Genomic DNA, 24,327 nt, shown 5'->3' with positions numbered 1-24,327 from the left:
AAAAAAAAACGTCCAATGTTGTCAAAGGGCAACCGGATTCGCCCATACATGTTCAAACAAGAGTCCGTGTGTTGCACAATTCCTGTCAGATCCAATATAGACGGCACAGCATGTTCTTTACTCTTAATCGCTCTGCAAATCCAGTCTTGTTTACAAAACAATCCTCAGTGAAATGAAGCGAACAGACGACGATGTTTTACCCTCATCAGCTGGAACGTCATTAAAAATAAAGTTCATCCATGCTTATACAGCGACTGTCTACTTCCACAACCAGGCGCTGCACAATATTCTGTATCGTTCGGTAGATCGATCCGGTGTGTCATCACGAGGTAGGCATCTATTAGGCTACTTAGCTATGCGTGTAATGTCTTCTTCTGCGGGGGTGGTGTGTTAACCCCTTCGACGTCATAGTTTCCCACTTTTAAAAACGAGGCGTTTTCAGAGGCTGATGTCAATAAAAGCTTTTATTGGACTAACAAGCACGTTTTCAGTTCTGAAACTTACAGGATATTCTTATAATATGATGACCTCTTAGACTAGATGTCAAAAGCTCAAGGAAAATATGATTTCTCAGTTCATCACCCCTTTAATTGATAAAATGATTGACAACGGAACTTTAAAGTTAACTAGATGAACCAGGAAGTGTTTGTATTCAGAAAGCTGTGTGAGGTTCAGTGAGGGTGTGTGTTCAGCTCTGTGTTCTCTGAAAGCAGAAGTGGCTCCTTGTGCCGTGAACTAAAGCGTCAGGACGTGTGCGTGTGTGTGCGTGTGTGTGTGTGTGTGTGTGTGTTATGAGAGCCATTAAGACGAGCGCGGGACATGATGTGAGGTTTATAAATGATTAGCTCAGGCCAGATGTGTGTCCTCACGGGTCAAAGTCTCTGCGTCTGTGCAGCTGGACTGGTCATGTTTGAGAGTGTGTGAGGAGATCATGGAGAGCCCGAAGCAGACGATCGTCCGGCTCTCGCAGGAGCTGAGCTGTACACCCACCTCCCGCCGGCTGGCTGAACACCTGGACCGGCTCGACCCGCTCCGACACCTGAGGCTGGAGTTCCTCATGCCCACAACAGCAGACCTGCCCAACGGTGAGCCAAACACCTCTCACACACACACACACTCATGGGTTCATGAGCAGTCACATGACAGACGACACGCAGATTTACACCACGATGTATTTGCTCAGATTCATGCAGAATGCAAACAAATTAAGTTTGGTGTACTAAAGAAAGATTGTTCACAACACTACATGGTCAATAACCTTTTTGAATTTGCTAAATACTTCATTCATAAATGCAGATTTTGAAAATCCTTTCCTCCTTTTATTAATGAACTCAAATGAAGAAGCTACTACATTAGCCATGCGGTTTCTTCAAGAGCTCTTGCTACCCCTGCAATTACATAGGTTACTTAATATATATAAAAAAATACTTTTAATTCATTTTCTCTTCCTTACCTTCATGATTGTATATTTCATTTGAGACTTCATTGCTGTTACATTTTGTAATTTGCTAAATAAATCTGCCTTTGAGAATTGTAAACTGTTAATATTGTTTGTCCAACACCGATTTTGTGTGTAAATTTGTCTATTTCTCCTTAAACATTTGTTTTTTTTTAAAGTATTTGCTCAGATTCATATATCATCTGGTTTCTCGTCTGTTTTCAGCCGATCTGTCGCTTGTGGACGGTTCTGAGGATTGTGTTTATTTAGCTGGGAATTCACTTGGTCTACAGCCAAAAAACACCCAAAAATATATTGATGAGGAGCTGGAGAAATGGGCTAAAATGTGAGTCGCCTGTCATGATTTATTTGATAATAAAACACAGGGAAAATGTGACTTTTTAAAGGCATAATTTCTATATTTATTGTCTTATTATTTATTATTATTATTATTTTTTTATAATAAATCATATGGTAATATCAACATTTAATATAATATTTCATAAATAAATAAATAATATTCATTAAATATTAAAAAAATAATTATTTAGGAATGTATTATTATTCCAATATTGTTATGTACTTTTTTAATTACTTATTATTTTTTATATAATTATTTTCAATTATAGTTATTATAATTATTTTTAAATATAATTAAATGAATATATTTTTATTAATATAATTGAATTATTTATATTTATTATCATTATTATTATTTTTTCAGAAAAGCATATCCATTGTTTTATTAACCATTTCCAAAATGGGAATTTTCAAAAATATTTTTTTCACTCACTGTCAACAGTTTCTCAATGAAGTTTTCCATTGATATTTTTTCACTGTAACAGATATCGCTACTACAGTAAAACTGTAGAAAATTAATTAAAACAAATCTCAGAAATATTCTGAAATGTTCTTCCACGTTTTGAAGGAAATCCCATAAATCCTAAACGCATGTTGTTTCAGAGGCGTCCATGGCCACACGCAGGGGTCGCGACCTTGGGCCTGGGCCGAAGAGACCCTCGAGGGTTCGATGGCCAAGATTGTGGGTAATTTAAGAGTTTCTCTTTGTTATTTTTGATTTTCATATCCAGGTTTCTGATTCAAATGCCATAAGTCTGTCTCCAGATATAATAAGTGAAGTTCTGTCAAGTGAAAAGAGCACTTTCCACCTCATTACACCACTGGAGCTTCTGATTTAGTGCAACTATCTTTAAACAGGAGCTAAACCCGAGGAAGTGGCTCTGATGAACGGACTGACAGTCAATCTGCATCTTCTCATGGTAGAAAAACAACAACATTTGCTAATATTTTTGTCTCTGTTGATTTTTTTTGTAACAGTATTCTCCTCTTTATGATTCTCTCAGCTTTCCTTCTACAAACCGACTCCAAAACGCCATAAAATTCTTCTGGAGGACAAGGCCTTTCCGTCGGATCACGTGTGTTTCTTTCACCTCAGAAACGACAAACTCACGTTCACATCAAGAGATCGAAGCATCAAGTGTGAACAGGCATCAATAACTTTATAAAAGCACTGTGTGTGTGTGTGTGTGTGTGTCTTGCAGTACGCCATCGAGTCGCAGATCCAGCTGAGAGGAATGAATGTGGCGGACAGCATGCTGATCATCAAACCCAGACAGGTTTTTTTTTTTTTTTTCTCCATTTACAGATGTGTATATATATATATTTTTATTTTGCATAACAGAACAATAACAACATACACATGCAAAGGATCGCAATGTATTCGACTATTATCTATTACATTCATAATAGCATTGAAGGAAACCAAAATAAATGTGAACAAATATTCAGGGGAAAAATTACCTAAAATTCCAAAAAGAAAAGGATTCGTAAATTCTACACATCTGTTTTGCTTTTTTATTTCTTGCATCTTTTAAGGCCTGGATATAGTGACCTCACGGGGATCTGGGATTGGCTGTTACCGGCTATGATTGGCTGTGATTGGCTGTGATTGGCTGTGATTGGCTGTGATTGGCTGTTTCAGGGTGAGGAAACCATCAGGACGGAGGACATCGTGTCGCTCATCGAGTCGGAGGGCGAGTCCATCGCTGTGGTGATGCTCAGTGGAGTCCAGTATTACACCGGTCAGCTGTTCCAGATGGAGACCATCACCAGCGCTGGACACGCTCAGGTACGGCTCACACTCACACTGACACACACACTCTCTCATACTGACCAGAAATAAACATTCGGTTCACATGTCCACATCTTACTTTCGGAGTGTGTGTGTGTGTGTGTGTGTCTAAATTAATGTTTTAAAACAAAAATGAACCGTCACCTGCTTACTTAAGCTGGACTGTGACAAAGAAACAAACTTTGTTGCATTAATTCCCTGTTATCCGCTGTAAAGCCTCTTTGAAACACTCTGTATTGTAAAAAGCACTATACTTGACTGTGTGTGTGTGTGTGTTCAGGGGTGTTTGGTTGGGTTTGATTGTGCACACGCTGTAGGAAACGCAGAACTGCGACTTCACGACTGGAATGTGGATTTTGCGTGTTGGTGCTCCTATAAGGTCAGTGCTGTAGTGTGTGAAATATCAATGATTGATTGTATTGGTGTTGAATGTTTCAAGCCTTCCTTGATGCATCAGAATCAGTGGTGTGTGTGTGTGTGTGTGTGTGTGTTATTCAGTATGTGAACTCAGGGGCCGGTGGTCTGGCAGGAGCATTTATACATGAGAAACACGCTCACACCGTTAGACCCGCGTGAGTATTACCCAGCGGATCTATAACACACACTCACAGATGACATCAAGACATCGCTAACACTGTGTGTGTGTGTGTGTGTCTCAGACTGACGGGCTGGTGGGGACACGACCTGAAGACCAGATTCCTCATGAACAACGGTATGACAATCACTTCTGAATCACAAAGATGAGTTTTGAGGGATTGTGGGAAATCCAGCCTGCTCTCTGCTGACACCCTGTGGACACACACACACTTGCACTCTGTACTGTAGACAAGCTGTTGGTGTTGATCAATATATGAAGAGTTCAGATGCAAAAGCCTCTAAATGCGATTTGAAATTTTCTTCTAGAATGATCATTTTTATCAAGCCTGTATATTTAACTTCAGTAATTTCACTTTAATGGCAATGAATATTACCTATTAATTGTCATTTAAGTGAAATTACTGAACTTAAATATACAAGCTTGATAAAAATGGTCATTTTAGAAGAAAATTTAAAATCGCATTTAGAGGCTTTTGCATCTGAACTCTTCATATATACTATATACGTTTTTAAGTCTGAAGTGTGAATATTTTAATTTTTATATTTACTGTCAAATCAAAGTTTATTCAGACTCACATTTCTCACATTAGACATTAACACACATTAAAATGGTGATAAAATATGAGCAGAACTCAGTTCTCAGATCAGTGGATATGTGACTGGTTTTGGTCCTTCTGTTGGACTCTCACACATGAATTATGTTGAATATCTGTCAGCTGGTAAATTTAACTCCACAATTAGATAATACCAGTTTAGCTCAAGCAGTGACCAAGCAAAGCTTCATGTTGTTCAGTGTGTGTGTAAAAAGAGCATTAGCACTTACAGAAAACACTTCATCATCAGCTCAAAGTGGAGGAGTCATTTTCACTGGTAGTCTCTGTATGAAGAATATTTGTGTGTAATATCTCACAGTTTACTTTATTTTGCTCTCCACACTTCCAGAAATGAACTATAGTGTCCTGATCAGAGTTGTAAAACAACTAGCTAGTCTGAATGGTTGGTTTGACTGTATATTTCTGAAGTGTGTGGATAAATGTTCCTGCAGAGATGGAGCTTCAGCCTGGAGTTAATGGTTTCCGTCTCTCCAATCAGCCGATGTTACTGGTGTGTCCCTTACAGGCCAGTCTAGAGGTCAGACATCAACACACACTCACTGAAACAACACACACACTGACAACAACCGTCATGAAACATACTGGGTTTTCATACCAGGGTTTGAGATTAACACCGCCAATCAACTGTGGCGGGAAACGCTGTCCAATCACGAGCCAGTTTGTCATGATTTGAGGAAAAAATAAGAAATGAACCATATATATACAGTATATAGCCTATTTCTTCTTCTTTTTTGTCTATTTCAGATTTTTAATAAGACGACTATGAAGGATCTGAGGAGAAAGTCTGTGCTTCTGACGGGGTATCTGGAGTTTCTGATCAAACATTACTACAGCAGAGACCAGTCTGACCCTAATGACATCATCACGACCTCTGACCCCGATGAACCCCGCGTTGACATCATCACGCCCTCTGACCCTGAGCAGAGAGGCTGTCAGCTGTCACTCTCCTTCTCTCGACCAATCAGAGATGTGTATCAAGAGCTGGAGAAACGAGGAGTCGCTGTATGTATTGACAAACACACACACACACACACTTATCTTATGAAATCACAAAGGCTATGATTGTTAGTTATGTGCGGCGTGTCAGTGAAGCACGGCTCAGGAAACACGGCTCTGAAAGATCTGCAATTTCGAGCCGCTTTTAACGTGCGTTTGAAAAAGCAACACGTGTCAAACATCTTTCCAAACATGAGAAGCATTTATGAACCTCTTCTCCAGCAAAAGACAACATTTAATAACACACTTTTACTCCAAACACACTTCATCAGGACAGCTGAGCTCGTCCTCCTGTCAGATGATGTGCGATTTAGTCCGTTAATAACATTGACCTCAGTCTTTATTCATCTATTTCGCATGGTTTCTCAATAGAATTCATAAAAGTATAGAATAAAATAGTAAGTTCTAATAGGGGGTAACACTGTGACAACATGCCCCGCCTGCATTTAAATCTGCTATTTAGCGAAGCGTTAAAGAACTATATTAACTGTTAAATAACAAATATAAGATTAAAATAATATCTGATTTATCTCATTTTAAATAAACACCAAAAATTAGAGCCAAAAAAAAAAACCACAAGTGAGAAATTTACATTTGGTATGTTTAAATGAATGTTCAGTCATATCTTCCAAAGATATCTGAATTTTGGCGCAATCGATTTTCTACTTCTAGTGTAGATATGGCAACTAGTAAATACACTAAGATTCGTCATGCTAGCACGTGTGGAAGTGTTTAAAACAAGTGTGTGTCAACTAGCCCCGCGTCAGTGTGTGCCCCGCCCACCCCTCCAGACGGTGTGTGTAGTAAGTGTGTGTCTGTTGTTTTTCAGTGTGATATGCGAGAGCCGAACGTGCTGCGAGTGGCTCCGGTGCCGCTGTATAACTCCTTCACTGATGTTCATCGCTTCATCACTGTTCTGGGATCAGCGCTGAGATCCAGCCGGGAATAACACAACGGTGAACCTGTGCTTTTATTGGCTGCTGTTACTCTGTGAAGCTGCTCGTTAAACATGACGAGAGAGAGTCGGTTCAGTTTATCTGAATGTTTGCATGGCCAATAAACATTTTTCTTCACGTCTGCATCTGTTCGGATGGATTTCAAAGGATTTTGTGCTAAAATATCTCATGTAGAGTACAGCAAACAGAGAACGATCTTGCAGGCTTATGAACAAACGTTCTTCCAGTAATGCCAATAAAACGTTCATTCAGTTATCTAGCCTTTAATAATGTCCTCAAAATGTCAGCACAAAAACTTTTATGCATCGTTCATGTAAAGTTTCAGTTGGATTTTCGTCTAATGCTTTTTGAATGTTTCTTCTTGTTTTAGAACGTTCAGAGAACATTCAAAAGTAACAATCAGAGAACATTCAAAAGTAACAATTAGAGAACATTCAAAAGTAACAATCAGAGAACATTCAAAATAAATCTCAGAGAGTTTGTGTAAAACTTAATGTGCATGCTGAAATTAGTCTTCATTCATCATAAACATAAAATTTTACAATTTTATCCAATAATTAATTAAATTTTAGGGCCGACAACTATAACCAGCCAGTTAAAATTCTATTCTATTTTGTCTAAATAAATAATTTAAAAGAAAGCAAGCTGAAACCTAAAATCAACGTCAATTTAAGCATCTCAATATTAATAAATGGAGATTTATTTTGAGATTTGCTGTTAAATTTTTTTTTTAAAGGTTAACTTCAATGACGACATATATCTATATCTCGAAACTCGGCCCAAGAGCAGTTTAGTACAGTAAACGAGACTAACTCTTAAACAAGCAATATTTGTACTTTGCTCTGAAGTGAGTTATTGATTAGTGAATCGTAAAGCGACCCCCAGTCCCGCTGCTAGCCATTTTGGTGCCCTAAGCATAATTCCTTTATGATGCATTCATTATTAATCCTGTGCCTAACATGATGAAAAAGGCTTTGTTCATGTTGCTTGTCCCCTCACAATGACAGTAGCCTAAACTACATGTTATATAGGCCTATTTTCAGTTCAAAATGACGAAATTAGACAAAACTATATTAGTTTGCCTAATTATTTTTTTCATTCGTTTAACATTTATGACCAAAAAACCTGTCAAATATATACTTCCATCTTATCTCGCACTTGACCCTACAAGTGTCTCTTCAGATGATCTGAACACTATTTGACTCTGAATCTCTTCTCACACTCTAATGAACTTTAATTCGAGCTGCTCTGTTCTTCTCGGTCGATCCATGAGAGAAACTCCAGGATGTTTTCTGTTATGCAATGCTAGAACTGGTTTGGCATATCATTTAAAAGATAATTTACCATTGACCAGTCTTACACACATCTATCTCTGCAAATGTTTGCTGAACAGGTTTTATTGTCTTGAATTGTGGCTCATTATTTGCTGAAGACCAATTAACCATGTGTGTGTCCATGGGAGTTCATTCGCATCCGCATTTAATCTGAACTTTAGCAGCATGAGTTCTGACATGAGCCATAACAAAAATAAGTTCAATTAAGTTATGAAAACAGTATTTCTGAATGTTCAATACATCCAGTTTTAAAACGTTTTTCTCCAGTTTATGTGAACATTAACATTCCATTGTTTCATTCTTCAAACATTATGGAACGTTACTTTTGAATGTTCTCTGAACGTTACGTTTAAAAATCGTTAGAGGAACATCAACTGAAACATTTAAGAGAAATCGCTCCATGAACGATAAATAGTGTTTTAACATTCTTCACTTTAATTTAGTCTAACTTGATGTACTACAAAAGCTAAAAATGAAATAAGAAATATATATATATAAAATGATTTTACAAAAATACAACTTTACATGAAATTAGTACAAAAACAGAAACTATAACAAAAAAATCTACATTCGTGTCCAAAATTGATGTTGAGCGGATGTTTCCGTTTCAATGACTCATTAAACCGTTAAAATATGAGGAAAATATCTGATATTTTTTTAATATGATGGAAGAACAAAACACTAAACTTGGTTAAGGTATTTATCTGACAAAATTGTTCAGCAAAAAAATCAAACTACTTCTGCAGGTTTTATTTTATGGTGTAAAAAATGCATTAAAAACAAAAAGCTGACGGGAATGAGCACACATTTCCTACAACATAAACAGTTATTAATATTTCATTGGTTCTCTCTTGTTTGTTCATAATATCTGAAAATAAATCCCAGATAAAACAATCAACTATGGTATGCAATATAACTATAGTTTCAACCCAACTTTGGGTCAAATGGACAAATCCAGCCATTGGCTTACATTTTTATATTAGGCTACATCTTTAACCCAACGTTTAGGTTTGTCCATATTTGACCCAAGATTGGGTTCAAACAACCCTTCATTTATAAAATCTTTAACAAATGTATAATAATATTTGAATAAAAGGTGAAAATGTCAATTTTCCCAGGCTGCACATCACTTCTGGCCACTGCTGTATCAAACTATTAATAAGAACTATACTAGCATCACTGGAAAGGATGAGGGTTTAAAGCCTCCTCTAAAAATCCCTCCTGGGTTTATTTGCACTTCATTCATTCTTCCAAAAGGAAACCCCGAAGACTAAATATTCAGTCCTCTCCCCGTTTGCTTTTATCATTTGTGGACACGCTCAGGCGAGGCGCAGCATGGGAGGTGCAGTGCATTATGGGATGCGCTGTTGACTGATGTGTCTGGTCTGAGTCGCACACCTCACTGACTCGACTTTCTCATTTGCCCAGTCGCTCTCCCCCAATTAGGAGAGAGTATCTTACACGTGTTCCACACACTCTTTCTGCACTATTACCTTGACTGATGCCTCCTCCTCTATTACATGTAATTGGCATATCAATATGCAGAAGTTAAATGGATTAACCTTCTTTAGAGTAATGAGCAGCGTCCTCCGTCTCAGGCACATCTTCAGATGTCTGCGTCGACATTACTGTTAAATATAGGGTTTGCCAAAGATAGGTAGTGAAAAATAGATCAATTAGACTATATTATGATTATGTAGGCCTACATTATTATTAGTTAGTGGGGATTCGGTCAGCACCTTCAAAGTATTTGAGTAATAGTAGGCCTACTTCTCTACTGTACTTGTGTATTACTTTGGGCAATCTCTAATGTACTTGAGTTCTGTTAAAACTGATACTTTTTACATTTTACAAGGTCAAAATAATACTTTTTAATCCATTGCAATTTTTTGTAGACTTCAAGGGGTGGTATAATGCCATTTTCACAAGATTTTTGTGTCTGTCTCTTTAAATGCAAATGAGCTGCTGCTCCCGGCACCGGGGGCGGAGCTTCAAGTGTTCTTTTAAGTTTCAGAAACTTGTAGCCTTTTATTAAAGATTATTAGAAAGATGGAGATGTAAACGTAAACATTTCTGAATGGTTAGATGATGACTATATGTTGCTGATTTGTAGTTATCTTCTAGTCATTGATTAGCTTATTCTGTCATGATAATCTATAGCCGTTTCTCAATATGCGTTCTTGTCTGTAGCTACTTGTGGACATGTGAAACGTCATCAGTCGCTGCCCAAGTACTGTTCCAATTCAAAGTTCACATCTAGCCAAGTCCACTTCACATTGTTCTTGATCCGCCCCGTTTACCGAGGATGCATCGAGAGGTGACTTGTGTGGACTTGAGATAGCCAGGTATCCCAGAATGCACCTCGCACCAACCAGCCAGCGTCAACAGGAGAGGAGAAAATCCGCGAAATATCAAAACACTACTGTTATTGTGTGATGAAATGTAATTTTAAGAGTGTTTCAGGCGAGAATGTGGTTGTTTAAATCTCAAATCTGTGGTTTATTTATAAAGATAGCGCCTATTTGAAAAATTTATCTGACGTTTTCGGAGTTCTGACATCCAAGCCTTCAGCGAGATCAACCCCGACTGGAACAGCTTATGCTCGGCTAGTGCTTCTGACGTTTGCCGCCGGCTCTGATCTCTCTAGCCAAGTGGATAAACTTGACGTATAATTCATCTTGTGTATAAGTCTGTCTTTGGTCTCATTAAACTTTGTTCCATGGCAAAAAAAAAAATCGTTTTTTGAAGTTTCACAACTAGATTATTTAACTTAAACAACATTTTACATTATCTTGACTATATGAACAATAAAATAAAATGACACAACACTGTCTCTGTTGGATAAATGTCAATAAAAATCAATGTTTCATATTTTTAAAATGAAAACAAAAAGATCATGTTCATTTTGTTAATATATGCAGTGAAGAGAATCGCGTTGCCTGTACCACGTGGCCATTAGGCTAATATGTTGATTTTTTTTTTTTTAATGAAAAGAGGCAGAGGGGTGTTTTATAACATATTTCGTTTTATTATTGACGAAAAGAGGCAGAGTTGTAGCATATTTCGTTTTATTGTTGCCTAAAATATATATAAAGCGAGAACCGGAGTAGCCAGAGCGTGTACTCGATCAAGTACGCTCTGTTCCATTTGAAGAAGAACCGGACTTGCGTCCTCGCGAGTTCGTTCTCTGGAGTCGAACTTGGCAAGTCCGAACTAACAAGGACCTAAGTCCGAAATTTGCGTACTTGGTATTGAGAAATTGAGAAACGTCTTATAAATCGCGTTCCTGGGGGCGGGGTTTATGTAAATTTTAGGGTTGGTAATGTCACTTACCAGGAGGAAGCTTGTGTAGTCCCTATCAGCCATTTGTTGTAGTCCTTAAGCGATTTCTGTAAAGGAAAATATCTCCCTTTGCTTTGAACTTTGCAGATGTTTATGCTCAGATTACACTCAAATTATGCTCAATTACACACTAACTAAAGTTAGAAAGTAATTGATATCATAATCAACCAATATGACTTGAAGAAGCTATGCTGAATTGAGAAACCCTTGTTAGCGACACCTGTGGCCGTTAAGGGAACTGCAGTAGACTTACTGGAAGTCACGTGCTCCTGCTCGTGCACACGTCACGTAACGATCAAGAAACTGAACAGATGCAAGGCCACAAAAAAAAAAAAAAAAAAAAAAAAAAGATGCAAGGCCACAATATGCTCTAGCTCAAAAAAGGGAAAAGTTATTTTTCTTGCTTAGAAGTAGCACAAAAAGAAGTTGTATACATTAGTGATATAGTAGGTCTACTGTTCACGATCACCTCGACGACGTCCGCTGAGAGCGACTGTTGTTAGAAAATATGTAAATATGTTTCGCGCGCTTTCCTCTCAAAAACACGATCAACACACACACGTCAGCGGTGAGAAAACAGCAGTGCAGAAATCATGGTCTAATCATATGTGGATATGTTTGCTGCAGATCTGAGATTCATCGGCGACATCTTGTCGACAGATGAGGTAAGTTAAAGTCACACTGTTGTGATAGCTAGTTTGATTTATAAAGTAGCCTATATTTGAGGCTGACTATGTATGGGACTTTGTGAGACTATAGACCTTTGAATTAGTGTATTTTCTTTGCATATCACATTGACGTTACAGTACAGAATGTCTATTATTAGCATTATTATTATTTTTTTGTCGTTGAAGGAAAGACAGGCTCTCGGGAGCGCGCGTACTGTCATATTTGATATTCCCGGCTAAACCGTCCTGAGGCCTTTGTTGTTGTTAATGTTTCTTTACACCAGCTGTTCATACATGATTGGAAGTAAAACAAATGTATAAATGCATGAGAAAATACTTGCATTCAGCCCCATTAAATGTTTTAAAAATAAATAAATAATAACAACAGTATTTTTATTTATCCTAATCTGACTTGGAATCAAGGGTGAGTAAATGATGACAGAATGGGCTAATACTTTCAGACACAGATTGAATTATGTACAGTAATAATGTGTTTTTATAATTACCGTCACTATAGGTGGATGAATTAGTCAAAGTCTTGATTATTAGTCTAAATATCACTACATTTAAATATCAAATGACTGAAATCATCTGCTATCACACATTTTCATAGTCAGATCAATGAGAAAATAGTAGCCTTATTTTGACAGTTTTAGCTTTTGTTTTCAATTTAAAAAGCTTAAGAAGTGTTTCATTTTTCAACTTGAGTACAATTAAATGTGGATACTTTCACTCAAGTATTTGGCTTTTAATGAAGTACATTCATAGTCTGTATTTTAACTTGAGCACAATTTCTGTCCTTTTTTACGGCCCCTAGCAACACCTTGGCAACCACATAGGCAATAATCCACAGTGACTTTTGCTCTTCCTTCAGAAGATGAACACATGTAGTTTATGTGAGGTTGAACTGATATCATAATAAAGTGTGTATGTGGTTCTGTGTGTGTTAGTAAAATACAGTAAAACAATGTAATATTACTCCAGTGTAAATCATCTGTTCTCTATGTGAATATACAGTAAAGTGTAATTTATTCCTGTGATCAAAGCTGAATTTCAGCGTCATTACTCCAGTCTTCAGTGTCACATATAATTTATATTTTATATATAAATAACACATATTCTTAAATATATACAATTAGAATTATAATACATGGATATTCAATAAAATGACTCGGAATGTCAGAAATATAATATTATTGAGTAAAATGTAGTGTGTTTTATGTATTTATCTGAATAGTTTAGAGAGAGAGCTGCTAATGTTCTCCAGTGATGTGTCCCACATCAGATAGCAGGAGCTCGTTAGCATGAGCTGATTTCCATATTAACGACTCTTCTGAACCCTCAAAGAAATGAATAATTGAGAACAAATGAAATGTTTGGAGCACGTTTAATGTTTCACATGTAACTTCCATAGCGTGTGTGTGAAGTGTGTCTGCGGTCAGCGTGACGATGACGAGTCATTAATGAGGAGGGCGACCCGAGGCTCCGGCCGCATGGGATTGTGGGTAATTAAAGATGGATGGGCGTGTGGGATGTTGTTGTTCAGTCGCTGGACTGGAATGACCCGCTGTCCGCGGACACACGCCTGATCAGCTTTAAAGGAGTTTAAATGCTCTCATTATTCACACGCGTGTTGTTATTTCCACGGTGGACATTCACAGTCTTCATGAAGCTCTTTCACATACAACCTTTTTTACTTGCAAAGGTATCACTTTAAAAAACATGGATAAACAAATGCAAATGTATTCTATATGTTCGATTTAAGAAGCCACTTTAGCTTGAATGTCGCTTATGCGGCTTGATATCGCAAACTGGCCTTCGTTATGATATTATTTAATGAATCAGAGGAGCAGCGAATCAGAAGTTTGGAGGCTTAAAGTCACATTTTTTTGTGTGTGTTTTGTTGTATTCGTCATCCGCTGGAAGCTGCGGGTGCGAAAAACGCAGATCGGATTTTTTTAATGACGGACGTAAGTTTCGGAGGCGGTGTGTGTGTAAACGTGAGGTCGTATTTATTTTTTAACAAGCGAATAGATTTGGGAGTCGAGTCGAGTGTAGGGACCTGTACTGCGGGAATACAGCGTTCCCTGTTCTCTGGCAGGCAGGTTGATTCGGTCGTGAGCTGGAGTGTGTGTGTGTGTGTGTGTGTGTGTTCTCGCCGCCCGTGGCCTGACTGACGCCTCAGTGATGGTCATGTGATGTGATCGGGGTCGTAACCAGGTGTCTGACTCTGACAGATTGTTGACACTGAAACATCTCAAACTATTTTTGTCTGTCCGTGTGTTTCGCTCCAAGCTCTGACCGATCGCTAGAACATCCTGCGCCCGCTGAGCAGAAGGTGTGTGTGTGTGTGTGTGTGTGTGTGTGTCACTGCGGGGCTTATTCTGTTTGTTTCCTGCTACATGTGTCTGCTGTGTTTGATCACTGCGTTTACTGTGTGTTTGAGTACATCTGCTGTGTGTGTGTGTTTTACCTTGTCATCCTGCGACTCAGATCAAAAGACAGACATGCTGGAAATAAAACCAGCCATGACCTTGAGCTCACAGCCACACACACAGCCACACACACACACACACACACACACACACACGCATCATAGATACCTAAAATGCTTTCACAATTCACACTCACACACACATCATAGGTACCTAAAATGCCTAAACACACACACATCACAGGTATGTAAAATGTTTACACACACACACACACACACATCATAGGTACCTAAAATACTCACTCACTCTCACACACTCACACTCGTGCAGTGGCAGTGAGTGTCCTGCAGGGGTCAGGACTGCTCCACTGAACTCTTGATCTTCACTCATATTTCAGATGTTCTGGAATCCTCCATCGTCAGTGGAGCTCGTGTTCATCAGTGTGTTCTTCATTAGCCCGGTGTGAGTGTGTGTGTGTGTGTGTGTGTATATAGAGAGGGGCAAGTTGTCACACTGATATTCATCATCTGCTGCATCGGTTGCCAGAGTGGGAAGTTGTCAAACTAAACAGCTTGTTAATGTTTCTCAGCTAAATCTAAACACAAAAATTAAAAAAAACAAAACAATTTACGTAACAGCAAAACATAATAATAATCTTACAAAAATATGAAAACATTGTTTTGGCTGCAGAATTTCTTTTTAATTAATTGCATAGAAAAAACGAATCAAATGTGTGTCGATCTGAAAGGCTGTTTCTGTCTCGAGCCGTTCGACGGGAATAACTGCAGATCCGGATCTTCATATTCAGCTCAAGCTTCTTCTCACGGCAGCAAACATGCGCTTCAGTTTCTGCAGACGGCGTTTCTGTGAGTTTCCGGAGGAGCAGAAGGACATCGAGCGGCGATTGCGTCGTCAGATTTGCGTCAGTCTGTGAGGATTTATTTCTGCTGTACATGAACATCATATTAATTATTATATTAAGACTTTCTGCGGTCCAAATCACGCTCTCTCCTGACAACTTACTTTGCAGACAATAAAAAAGTACATTTGGTTCTTTATCTAAGACACTCACACACACACTTGTCTACCCACACTAACCCATCGCTAAACCTGCCCATCACAGGAAATGTAAAAAAAAATAATTCTGTGTGATTTATAAGTGTGTTTTCCCATGGGGACTAACTTTAGGCCCACAGTGACACGAGTCCCCATGGGTGTGTGTGCATTCAGGTTTAAATCCCCCACCGGGATAGAAAAACATGTACACGCACACACACACACACACACATAAGTGCCTTATAGACTGAAATTAAAATTTTTGAACACATTTTTCGTATTTGGCGATTTCTCACCGTTGCATGAATGAAACAGTCAAAATGTGCTTTTTGCTATTTTTTGTTCCTTTTTAAATAGGGATGCACGATATATCGGCCACATTATCGGTATTGGCTGATATATGATAATTTTTAATGTTATCGTTATCGGCACAACAAGAACATTTAGCCGATATCTAAAAGGCGATAAATAACGTATTATTTTCTTCAGCTGAGACACTTTAAATGCGCGCTGTTCAACATAATGCTTTTAAATTGCTTGAAATATGAAAGAACATTTAGCCGATATCTAAAAGGCGATAAATAACGTATTATTTTCTTCAGCTGAGACACTTTAAATGCGCGCTGTTCAACATAATGCTTTTAAATTGCTTGAAATATGATTGAAATCACTTTAAAAAAAGGAAAATCCAGTTAAAGTGCAAAATATGCAGCGCAAGTCTGTCATATCGGCTACACGACATTAATATAAGAACATCGTAATTGTGTTTGTATCTTGGCTTTTAATGAGAAGACTTTTTATAATCAGGTCTCAAAAATTGTCTAAAAATTTGGATTTAGATTTATCGGCCAATATATCGGTTATCGGCTTTCAAATATAAAGAATTATCGGTTATCGGTATCGGCCAAAGTTGTCATATCGGTTAGAGCCAGACCGATATATCAGCCGACTGATATTATCGGCCGATATTAGGCATTTTCCAAACTATCGGTATCGGCAGTTATAATGGCCGATAAATGAATATTTCAAAAATAAAATAAAAACAAACGAAACACGCTTGAACCATGTCATGAGTGTTGGAGTTGTATAGTTTGTCCACCAGAGGGCGCTCTACACCGTTCCTGTCGGCAACACTCGTTGAGTTGGTCACGAGACATACATTGCTTGAATAACAATTAAAAGATCATCCCCATCAGTTCTCTGAACTCAAATAAGCAGGACAAAATTTATGTCCAGTTAAAAAAATAAATAAATAAAATATCGGATTTTAAAACCCAAAAATATTTGTATCGTATCGGCCTTCAAAATCCTTTATCGGTCGGGCTCTAATATCAGTGCATCCTTATTTTTAAAGAAAAAATCAATTTTAAAACTATACAATTTAAAACATTCCAGCAAACATTATAATATGACTTAAAATAAATAAATTGTTAATCTTAAAGATATTTTGGTTCAGTGATCTCAGAGCCTCAGACATATGTATTTTGCGTGTGTGTGTGTGTGACCTATATTGTGAGGTATCTGTGACGGCGTGTCAGTGTGTGTAGCGCCGGTGGACAGATCCGCTCGTGTCCGGCTAGAGCTCAGAGCAGCGGGTCCTGTCAGGCCTCGTCTTCCGTCTCCTCGGGAGAAGCCGCTGGATATTGCGGATTCCTCTTGTCACCTTGCCTTAAACACGGCGGCGCCGGGCCTCCGGGTCCCGGTCAGCGGGTGAGCGCCGGACGCCTCAGTCCCTCGGGGAACTCCAGTTATTCGCTGCATATGATAGTCATTTGTCCTGCGCTCCGGGGCGTCTGTTCATCAGTGCGCTCACAACGCCAACTTCCTCCAGAGCCGAGCATATATATATATATATATATATATTTATATAAATGAACTAAATTAATACGTTTTTACAGCATCCGTGAAGCTGGACTCACACTCTTGTGTTTCTCTCTGTAAAGCTGCTCTGAAACACTGTAAAGCGCTGTAGAAATAAAGCTGACTAACTCACAAATCTGCTTAGAGCCAAGGAACTATTTCTATTAAATTGAAAAATATGTATTTTTCTGAAATCTGATCTCACACGTCTTTATTATAACTTGATTATTCACACACACATACTGTACGATGCTGATAAAGAATAAACGTTATTGCAGAGGCATAAACAGTCAACCTGAACCACCTTCTGTTTTATATTCTCAGATTACAGGGAACGTTCTGTCAAAGTTATGAACAAACGTTCTTCCGGGAACATTAATAAAACGTTTAATCTTGAATAATGTTCATCAGCACAAAAACATCATTTACACGTCGTTCATGAAGTGTTTTTCTGAGTCACATTTATTAAAACGTTCAGAGAACTTTCTAAAGGAATGTTCCCATAATACTTGCAAAATTATAAAATAGAGAAATCTCTAGTGTCCACCAAGAATAATAATAATAATAATAAAATATTTTAAAAAACTGGACATTTCATAGAAAAGTAGCTATTATTAGAACATATTTCTGTAATCAAACTGATGGCCGAATGTAGAGACACAAACACAGAAACACAGCAGATTCACTGACAACACTTACTGTAATGATATTATTAATAAATGATGTCACTTCCTGCAGGATGATGTCATTAAGACTTTTCTAAAGGGATTGTACAAAAGATGGAAGGAACTTAATATTGATGACACAAAACTATGATCAATTAAAACAATATTCACAAGAAAACATGTTTAGATTGAAACATTTTGATTAGAAGTAAACAATGATGAGTTATGGAAGTCAATGGGGTCCAAACAAAACATCGTCCGTTGAGTCTCGAAGACGAGAGAGAGTCGTGCAGGATTGTTTGGGCGAGTAAATGACCATCCCTTAATAAATTCTTTAAACTCGAATCAAATATAAATGTCAGCATCCACAAATATGTAACAGCACATTTAATTTATACGTGGACTTTTGCTCACTTGAATTTATTAAATATTTAACATGACATCACTCACGGGATGACAGTGCACTAGTAAGATTACAATAAAACAAAATAGTGATTATATTATATTGTCGGTTTGAATAATAGAGCGTGTGTGAAAGCAGACGCCTGCAGGAGGGCTGTTTGTCTCTCGCACACACACGAGATTGTGGAAATTGGGGTCATGTTTATATGAGACGGGCGTTTGTGATGTCACCCTCGATGTCAACATGAACTGAGCCGGAATAATAATAATCTGCTAATGACTGTCTGATTGATCTGATCAAACGCTCTATTATTGCTTCATAAATATGTCCTATAAAATCTCACACCAAAATCTACAGAAGGGCCGAACAATAAAGAAGGTGCATAAAATGATAAAAATGTTATATTATCATATTATGAGGATTCAAGCCTCCTCTGATCTTCTGAGATCAAGCGCTGTGAACATCAGGAATGATTCATTATTAAAATATGCATTAACAAAGTGTCATGAATATATTTCTCATAGTTAGCTCATGTATTGAATGTTATTTTATGTCACAATATTCCTCATTATAATAATTAATGCGCAGAATAAAGGGGCGGGGCCTGGTTGAGTTAGTCAGTTGTGTGTTAAACTGGCGGTTAAGGAAAGGGGCGGGGCATTTCCCAAACACACTCGAAGGGCTCGACCAATCACAACACACTGCTCCAGTCGACCAATCAGAGCACAGTGTGCTTTTCAGGAGGAGGGGCTTCATAGAGACAGGAAGTAAACAGAGCGTTACTGACAGACTGGGAAGAGAGGAGCCGCAACAATGGAGAATATGAGGAAAGCGTTTAAAGCTACAACCGTAAAATGTCAGAATTGCGAAATATACATTTGCAAAAGACAGAAACTCACAAATATATACTTGCAATAGTGCAAATAAAGACTGGTACCGGTGGTCGAGGAGGTGGTCTAGAGCATGGTAGAGGCCCCTGGAGCCCAAAACAACAGCAAGGCTTTATAGAAGTGCCTAATATATCTTTAGGGAATGTCAGCCAAACATCCTGAAGCTTTCGGGTCTTTTTGAGTCGTCTAAACTCCTGCAAACAAACTTAACAAGCGAAAGCAGTTTCCAGAGTGTAATGAAACAGTGTGGCGAGGTCAGTGTTATTGCTTTCTGTTCAGTGTAACGCACGCCGGGTCACGTCACCCCCCGATCGGACCGTTCCAACTCCATAGATCCGCGTTCGGGACCGGATGAACCCATAGCTCATCCTGACAGGCTTTCATCCGTCACCGCTCCGTCCGGGACGCCGATGCCGTGCGATTGGGCCGTAATGGAGCAATAAAGCTCATCTGATAAGAGTGAAGACGGATGTGCTGGGTTTTGTTTTATTGTTCTGTGATATTTGCGGTGTAAAAGGTCCCAGCTGAGTTATAAAAGTGGAGGTTGTCTCCTGATATCAGCATTTTGGGTCTAATAATGACTGGAGCAAGATGGCACCAACTTTCGGGATTTTACTCTCCATTTGCTAAAGACCTTATGTGGACGCTTGTTTCTGCCATGGAATAAAACAAATTAAAAAGCATCTGTAAGTTTATAAATCACTCTTTATAAAAAACTCTAACTTTAGATATATCGCCATTCTAGCTTTAGTTTATCGCCAATCTAGCTTTAGTTTATATATCGCCATTCTAACTTTAGTTTATCGCAAATCTAGCTTTAGTTTATATATCGCCAATCTAGCTATAGTTTATATATCGCCAATCTAGCTTTAGTTTATATATCACCATTCTAACTTTAGTTTATCGCCAATCTAGCTTTAGTTTATATATCACCATTCTAACTTTAGTTTATCGCCAATCTAGCTTTAGTTTATATATCGCCAATCTAGCTATAGTTTATATATCGCCATTCTAGCTTTAGTTTATATATCGCCATTCTAACTTTAGTTTATATATCGCCATTCTAACTTTAATTTATCGCCAATCTAGCTTTAGTTTATATATCGCCAATCTAGCTTTAGTTTATCGCCAATCTAGCTTTAGTTTATCGCCAATCTAACTTTAGTTTATCGCCAATCTAGCTTTAGTTTATCGCCATTCTAGTTTATCGCCAATCTAGCTTTAGTTTATCGCCATTCTAACTTTAGTTTATCGCCAATCTAGCTTTAGTTTATCGCCATTCTAACTTTAGTTTATCGCCAATCTAGCTTTAGTTTATCGCCATTCTAACTTTAGTTTATCGCCAATCTAGCTTTAGTTATATATCGCCATTCTAACTTTAGTATATCGCCATTCTAACTTTTGTATATATATATCGCCATTCTAACTTTAGTATATTGCCATTCTAATTTTGAAGTTTGATTGCAAGTTTATCTTTTGCGAGTTTATATTTCAAAATTCAAACTCTTTTTCTCATAATTCCGAGTTTATTTTTACAAGTTTATATCTTTTTTCTAACGATTTCGAGTGTGTTTGCGAGTTTGTGTCTTTTGCAGTTTTGTCACAATTCTAACGTTTTTAGAACTGCAAATTTATTTCATAAATTCTCACAATTGCAAGTTTATATTTGCAAGTTTATATCTTTTGTGAGTTTATATTTCAAAATGTTAACTTTTTCTATATTTCGAAGTTTATATCTATTTTCTCACAATTGCAAGATTATATTTGTGAGTTTATATCTTTTATGAGTTTTATCTCAGAATTATATACTTTTTTCTCAGAATTCCGAGTTTATGTTTGTGAGTTTATATCTTGGAATCACAAGAAAAACTTGCTGCTGATCAGGATCCTACTGTAACACTGGACAGTAAAGACCAACATATTCATATCCACGACACATTCATATCTACGACTCATGTTCATAAGCATGACATGTTCATATCCTTGTTGTGGAGTGTATGGGCTGGTTTGAATCGGTCTGATGTGATTCTCGTGGCGTTTGTGTGTCTGTAGTGTGTTGTGTGTTTGAGCTTCGGGGTCGTGTGGAGGTCACCCCTCCTGACTGTCATCTGCATATCTGCATCACAATCGCAGATTAATATTCATTTCTTGCTGCAGTCTTTACAGGGCACCTACAGAGTTTACCGTGGTGTATTTAGTGTGTTAATCACTATTGTTACATTAGATTTTGCATTTTCATGTTAGAATTTGTCATTAGAAAACATTAAGTGCCGTAATGTTAGTGTATAATTTAATGCTTTTTTGTGTGTATTTGTTGTTGCTTGCATGTTTTCGTGTATTAGTGATGGAGCTGTTTGAGTGTGTGTGTGTGTGTGTTCCTCTCCTCCTGATGTGTATCAGATGTGAATGAGTTCAGAGTGTCTTCAGTCCGTGATGAATGAGCTCTGATAGAAGCTTTATTGTGCGAGACCCTCAGTGTTATTACTGACCATCAGGTCACCGTTCACACACACACACACACACTGACAGGTTTACAGTCTCCGCCTCGTACCAGAAGGTCTTCGCTGTATATAGTGCTAACTTTTAGTTTGAAAGTAATATTCAGATAGGAAAATGTTGTGTTTGCAGAGACCTGAGACATGCTAATCATATTTCTTGAGTTTTCCGCTCATCCAGATGTGCTCGTGATCGCAGTGAATCCACTGTAAGCTTCAGTGTTGTGTTGGGTAATGTTAACCTGTAGGAATTGCAATCATAAACAGGTATTTTTGTTATCTTTCTTTTTTGGACCCCATTGACTTATATTGTATGGACAAAAGTATTATCTTTTGTGTAAGTCATACAGGTATGATGACAAAATTATCATATTTCAGTGATCCATCCCTTTAAAGTCAATATCAGACAATAATCAACTAAACTGAAGTACTGACATTATATATTAGCTTATTTTACATTTACACCACCATGCAAAAGTTTGGGGTCTGTAAAGTTCATACTTTTATTTCGCATAATTCATACTATTTCAAATAAATGCTGTTCTTTGGAACTTAGCCTACTATTAAAATAAAACTGATCATGGCTTTCAAAAAAATATTGGTTGAAACATTGATAATAATCATAACTGTGTCTTGATCATCAGATCCTCATATTAGAGTGATTTCTGAAGGGTCATGTGACACCGAAGACTGGAGTAATGATGATAAATTACACTTTACTGTATATTCACATAGAGAACAGATGATGTACACTGGAGTCATATTACACTGTTTTACTGTATTTATGATCTAATAAACAGCTTTGATGAACAGAAGAGACTCTTTGAATCTGAAGGCATTGAATCATCCACACGACTGTTCCTGACTCTTTCCTTCCTCTCCAGGGACTCCTCGTCGTGATCGGTGTGAAGCTGCAGTCATCTGGGGATGAAGGTAATCAAACTAATGTGGCATTACATATTTTAATTTTCAATGTGACACATTTTGGATCCTTCATGGAGTGTTAACCAACATATGGGCCTCTTCACTGTAACACAACTCGGCTCCAGTCCTGCTCTGCACGGTTGGTATCTGACACACTCAGGCCCTGTTTACACGAGAACGATCGCGGGTGAAAAGTAAAAATATTTTATCGGATGTGCCTTTCGTTTACACGGCGACGGGCAAAAAAGTGAAACCGCCCTCCAGAGTGGAAATCTTAAAAACGCTCCACCGCCGCGTTCCCGTGTAAACGGTAAAAACGCAAAAGTCTGCTTGACGGTAAAGGTTGTACGCAGGCGCGTGGACTCGGTGTTGTTGTAGTATGCTCTCCTAGCCGCCTGAAGTGCATACTACATTGAATTTCACACACTTTTGCCTCTCCATTTCCCACACAAAACGCTCGTCTAAACGCAGAATAAAAAAAGATGACGCAACGCCACTTTTGCGTTTTCTCTTCAGAATCGTTTCCGTGTAAACACATAGCCTCAGTTCGGTTCATAGAGTCTATCCTAACGAGCTGAGGATCTGAATCAGGTGTGTTAAATAAGGGAGACATACACAATATGCAGAACAGTGAGTTTAGAACAACTGCTGTAACACACACACACACACACTCGTGTGCACAGAGGGCCAGTGTGTAATTGTGTGTGTGAACAGGTTCTCACCTCTGTGGGGAAAAGCCTTGGGAAACATTTACAAACTCATGCGGTCAGTAAACATTTACTAGACACTCTCGCCGGCAGAGAGACTCATACCTGAGAGAGAGAGAGAGACTGACGCCACAGGCCTAAACACACCTTCTGCTCTCACTCACGTTAAAGCACCTCTTTAGTGAAGGTACGTGTGGTAAACTGAGAGGGAAACAGCCTGTGTGTGTGTGTGACAGCGACAGCGCTAGCATGCCAGACCTGCGTAAGCTCAACGAGAGGATGAATCGCGACGGCAGCTGAAACTCACCTTGTAGCAACAACATCATCCGAGGAGTTTCGCTCACCTCTCGCTCGCCCGACGGCTCCTCTGTGACATTCGGTCGGGGCAAAGAGAGCCGCGGTTCGGGGCGAGTGACAGCCTGATCCCGTTCTCCTGTTCCCGTTCCCGACCTGCCAGGTCTCATCGGACTCACAGCGACTGGGAAGGTGCACTCCGAGCACACGTCACCTCACATCACCTCCGACGCGGTCGCTCGCGGCCACACACACACACACACTCGTGCAGAGAGAGAGAGAGCTGTCACCTGCAGCCACACACGAGAGAGAGAGAGAGAGAGAGAGAGAGAGAGAGAGAGAGAGTTACGGGCGGAGGAGAGCTGTCACCTGCAGCCACACACACACACATGTGCAGAGAGAGAGAGAGTTACAGGCGCTTTGGACGAGAGACGCAGAGAGAGAGAGACATGTTTGAGTTCACTCACGGCTGTTTATAAAGTCAACATGACTACAAACAAT

At 38.5% G+C, this 24,327-nt stretch overlaps 1 protein-coding gene and 1 long non-coding RNA gene across 3 annotated transcripts in view; both read left to right on the top strand.

The window, feature by feature from the left end:
* Nucleotides 1-237: 237 nt before the first annotated feature.
* On the top strand, nucleotides 238-6,870 carry kynu (kynureninase). 2 transcript variants are annotated; one of them, XM_039656525.2, is made up of 14 exons: nucleotides 238-329; nucleotides 896-1,085; nucleotides 1,664-1,784; nucleotides 2,402-2,484; nucleotides 2,657-2,718; nucleotides 2,803-2,874; nucleotides 3,001-3,075; nucleotides 3,441-3,587; nucleotides 3,871-3,969; nucleotides 4,089-4,162; nucleotides 4,250-4,302; nucleotides 5,233-5,318; nucleotides 5,546-5,803; nucleotides 6,627-6,870. In XM_039656525.2, the coding sequence occupies exons 2-14, from the start codon at nucleotides 932-934 to the stop codon at nucleotides 6,744-6,746; spliced, it is 1,404 nt and encodes a 467-aa protein (XP_039512459.2). In that variant the 5' UTR covers nucleotides 238-329; nucleotides 896-931; the 3' UTR covers nucleotides 6,747-6,870. The 2 variants fall into 2 exon arrangements, with proteins under 2 accessions (XP_039512459.2, XP_039512461.2); XM_039656527.2 differs by lacking the exon at nucleotides 238-329 and having other exon boundaries at nucleotides 670-1,085.
* Nucleotides 6,871-11,780: 4,910 nt separating this feature from the next.
* Nucleotides 11,781-24,327, top strand: part of LOC148977616 (uncharacterized) — a 55,235-nt gene continuing 42,688 nt past the window's right edge. Inside the window, exons 1-2 of the long non-coding RNA XR_016169594.1 lie at nucleotides 11,781-12,094; nucleotides 22,786-22,834. This is a non-coding gene — a long non-coding RNA (uncharacterized LOC148977616). The remainder of the gene's footprint in view (nucleotides 12,095-22,785; nucleotides 22,835-24,327) is intronic.

This window comes from Pimephales promelas, chromosome 8 (genome assembly GCF_988280905.1).
Source record: "Pimephales promelas chromosome 8, fPimPro1.hap1.1, whole genome shotgun sequence".
In the NCBI taxonomy this organism is placed as follows: domain Eukaryota; kingdom Metazoa; phylum Chordata; class Actinopteri; order Cypriniformes; family Leuciscidae; genus Pimephales; species Pimephales promelas.
The sequence above is the reverse complement of the archived record's forward strand: the minus strand, read 5'-3'. Positions and strand labels throughout refer to the sequence as shown.